At 35.2% G+C, this 4,002-nt stretch overlaps 1 protein-coding gene across 1 annotated transcript; it reads left to right on the top strand.

Annotated features, from left to right (window-relative positions):
* Window positions 1–382: 382 nt before the first annotated feature.
* On the top strand, window positions 383–2,205 carry LOC116012493 (cytochrome P450 CYP736A12-like). Its single transcript, XM_031252039.1, has 2 exons — window positions 383–1,350; window positions 1,457–2,205. Exons 1-2 carry the CDS (start codon window positions 415–417, stop codon window positions 2,069–2,071), a joined length of 1,551 nt encoding a protein of 516 aa, XP_031107899.1. The 5' UTR covers window positions 383–414; the 3' UTR covers window positions 2,072–2,205.
* Window positions 2,206–4,002: the final 1,797 nt, after the last annotated feature.

Raw genomic sequence — 4,002 nt, 5'->3', positions numbered from 1 at the left:
ATTTCTAATATATCCATCATATATTATTAAAAGATCTTTTCTGACATGCATAACCAATCAACAAGTTACAACATGAATTTTTATTTTCAAGTTTTTCCAATGTGCCTATTACATAAACCCCATCCGGGCATATCTCACCCACTAGTCAGACATGTGTGGATAGCAAACAACAACGTAACTATGTTGACTATCTAAAGGACACAATTAGGAATACCAACAAACATATAAATGCAAAAGTGAATAAGCAATGTTGACAGATCTACGTACCGTACATAAAATTATAACTAAGCAATATAATATAGTGTTGATAAAATGAATTACTATAAACACATGCATTATACTTTAATTACTTCAACAATTTATGTTTGATAGATTACTGTACAGCTATAAGTCTCTTCCAAGCTAAGCCACAGGATGATACATACACACCTTTGGAGATCAGAAAAACCTAACCATGAAGGAGATCAGATGGCATGGCTTTGGACAACACTTGCTGTATTTGCAGCTGTGTCTCTCATTCATGGCCTTGTAAAGAAGATGAAAGCCAAGAAATTACCGCCAGGTCCAAGAAGGCTTCCCATTTTGGGACACCTTCACTTGATGATTGGTAAAAATAATCCCCATCAGTATTTGAACAAGCTAGCCAAACAGCACGGTCCTATCATGTATTTGCGATTCGGATACGTCGACAATATTATCGTTTCATCTCCTCAGGCTGCAGAGCTCTTCCTCAAGACTCATGATCTTGTTTTTACAAACAGACCACCCAATGAGGCAGCTAAGTATATCTCTTATGATCAAAAGAATTTGAGCTTTAGCCACTACGGTCCTTATTGGCGCAACATGCGCAAATTGTGCTCATTAGAGTTGCTTAGTAATCATAAGATCAATTCATTTCGAGCCGTGAGAAGAGAAGAATTGTGTTATCATATTGAGTCACTCAAGGAAGCGGCTCTCAATCATGTGGCTGTTGATTTGAGTGCTAAAGTTTCTGAATTAACTGCAGACATAAGTTGCAGGATGGTGTTTGGGAAGAAGTACGAGATTAAGGATATTGATGAGAGGGGTTTTAAAGCTGTGATTAATGAAGCTACACAGCTAGTATTTAAGCCAAATCTTGGGGATTATTTTCCTTATCTTGGAAAGCTTGACCTTCAAGGACTCACTGCACCAACCAAGGCCATTGCCAAAGTCTTTGATCGGTTCCTTGAGAGGATCATTGATGACCATGAACACCGTGGAAGCAGTGGTCAGACGACAAAGGATTTTGTAGATATCATGTTGTCCATCATGAAGTCTGGAAAGAGCGAGTTTCAGTTCAATCGTGAACATATCAAATCTGTTTTGTTGGTAATCATACATTCATTTATCTATTTATTTTCAAGTATGATAATTGTTATAACTTTTTCTCTTTTATTTGAAGTAATTATTAAAAAAAATGCATATACGTGCGTAGGATATGCTCGTGGCATCAATGGACTCTTCAGCAACCGTTATTGAATGGATAATGTCAGAATTATTGAGACACCCACAAATAATGAAGAATGTTCAACAAGAATTAGAAAGCAAGGTAAGTCTGGATCGGATGTTGGAAGAATCAGATTTAGAAGGCTTGAACTATTTAGAAATGGTAATTAAAGAAACCTTTAGACTCCATCCTCCAGGACCATTACTTATCCCTCGCGCGGCAAGGGAGGATTGCATAGTTGACGATTTTCACATACCAAAGAAAGCACGAATTATTGTAAATGTTTGGGCAATTGGACATGATCCAAATGTGTGGACTAATCCTGATAAATTCATCCCAGAGAGATTTGAAGGGAGCAATATAGACTATAGAGGGTGTAATTTTGAACTCATCCCTTTTGGCTCTGGTAGAAGAAGTTGTCCTGGTTTACAACTTGGAATGGTTGTGGTTCGACTTGTGGTGGCACAACTAGTACATTGCTTTGATTGGGAACTTCCTAATGGCATGTCTCCCAAGGAGTTGGACGTGACTGAGGAATTTGCTCTTGTGACAACTCGTGCTAAGCACTTGGTGACTATTCCCAGCTATCGGTTACATATTTAAGTGAATGGGTGTTAAAATGCTGATTTCTTTATATATAAATAAGGAAAATACAAAATTTATTGTAATGCTGCGAATATGGCCTAGCATGGAGTTCAACGCCACTCTCTAAATTATTTTTAATCAGAGTTTATAAATGTTGTTCCTTGTGTAACATCTAAATAAAGCTTTGAATGCTAAAGAATGGTCCAATTCCCAATCATCCAAAATGCAAGCAAGGAGAGTGCTTTGCTGAAACGCTTCTGAAAATATGTGTACTGTGATCATGTATGTTTGGTATATATAAACCTCTATACAAACAAAAGCTCTGCACGTCCACCTCAGCCATTCATTTCTTTTTGTTAAATTTGTCATTTAGATTAATCAATTTGGTGAGCTGGAGATACTGCCTGCGTGTGTATTATGCTGGGAATATAATACTATAGAAAATATTATTCCCGAAAAAATAGCAAGCACAAGAATGGAAGGCAAAGGGGTTAGTTCAAGTCGTGAGAAACACACTTCCCTTAAAATATTATTTGTTACCTTCCTTTAGTGTTAGGAGTGTTGTAACTTATGCTTCTCAAGATAAAACGAACTACAACTTATGGTTTGAGCACTCAAATAGTAAGCCCGACAAACTACAACTTGGTTTTGAACACACACAGAGTAAGAAGATAAGCAGGGTTTTCGAGAAAGAAAGCTTTCAATTTGCAGTGTGTGTAAAATCTCCTGCTACATCCAAGGTATATATATATAGAGAGGTGGAATTCAATAGCATTTTATGATGTCATTAACACATGTCTGTAACCTTCAAAACAAACAAATATTTATTCTGATTAAAATTGGAATTAATTAGAAATTAATTCCATTAGAATCAAACTTAATATTCCAGGAAAAAATTAAAATTGAAATTAATTTCACAATTTTGGTTTTGATTTGCAGCCACTACACAGGAGTGCAAATTCACTTTTTTTTTTTTAAATGTGGGACAAGTGTTTTTTCCAAACCTTTTCACCTTCATTTTTCAAGTCAAACGAATCTACTTTGAGAATCAATTTCTTATTAATTCATTATTCGTTTTGAGCGTACAGTATAATCGATCAATCTTTTCGTCTCACTACGATAAACCCGAATCCACTTTAGCCCGACCCAAATTAAAAATGGACCCCACATATTTGTACAACAAAATAGCCACTTAAAATTTCATTTTATGACATTTTTCCAACATTTTGTAAATAAATACCATGGCCAGGAGCTTTTGCACTAGTTTTCAAAAATGATTTCATGTACATAAAGTTATGAGAGAACTACATATATAAAATCTTATTTTCTGAATGACATATATATAGGTTATAGTATAATAGTAACCGGTTGAAAATTGTTGTGTATATAATCTCAACTCTTACAAGGTTCAAGAAGATTAATTGAAAAATGTCTTGTATTCAACATTCCTACGAATGCTAAAACATGATATTGGGGGCATGAGACTAGATGCGATTCAACATAATCCTCTTCATTAGTCCTGACGTGACATTCTTTTCTTTTTAAACTAAAGTTCAAAATAGTTATAAGTATTGATTATTGGTTATTAATTTGCATAATTGCATGCAAATTCAAATTAAAAGAGAGACTAGTAAATTTTGTTCTTGCAACAATTTACTATTTAAGGACCAACTGAACGATCATGTGGACCAATTCCCATATATGTGGTAGTGGATTACTCATAGTTTTGTTAGTGGGAATGGGAATATTATAAATCAAATCTCTGTGGTAAGATTACTTCCAAGCAATAAATAACATAGAATGTGAAATTACATTCTCCTGCTGCAAAAGTCTATGCGTCTTAAGTGATGGCACCCCAGGGTCTTGTCTCTTCCAAAACTCGAGGGCATAGACTTGTCATTAATTGATGAGGAGCCAACTTTGATTTTGGATTGCTGGTAATATGTGGT

The sequence above is a fragment of the Ipomoea triloba genome, chromosome 3, assembly GCF_003576645.1.
Source record: "Ipomoea triloba cultivar NCNSP0323 chromosome 3, ASM357664v1".
In the NCBI taxonomy this organism is placed as follows: domain Eukaryota; kingdom Viridiplantae; phylum Streptophyta; class Magnoliopsida; order Solanales; family Convolvulaceae; genus Ipomoea; species Ipomoea triloba.
This window is presented reverse-complemented; position numbering and strand designations above follow the sequence as displayed.

What these genes read in the sequence shown, in the direction of transcription:
- LOC116012493 (XM_031252039.1), top strand. Translation starts at nt 415, where the DNA reads ATGATACATACACACCTTTGGAGATCAGAAAAACCTAACCATGAAGGA. An exon ending in ATATCAAATCTGTTTTGTTG is followed by an intron (nt 1,351 to 1,456) that starts GTAATCATACAT and finishes ATACGTGCGTAG; the next exon opens with GATATGCTCGTGGCATCAAT.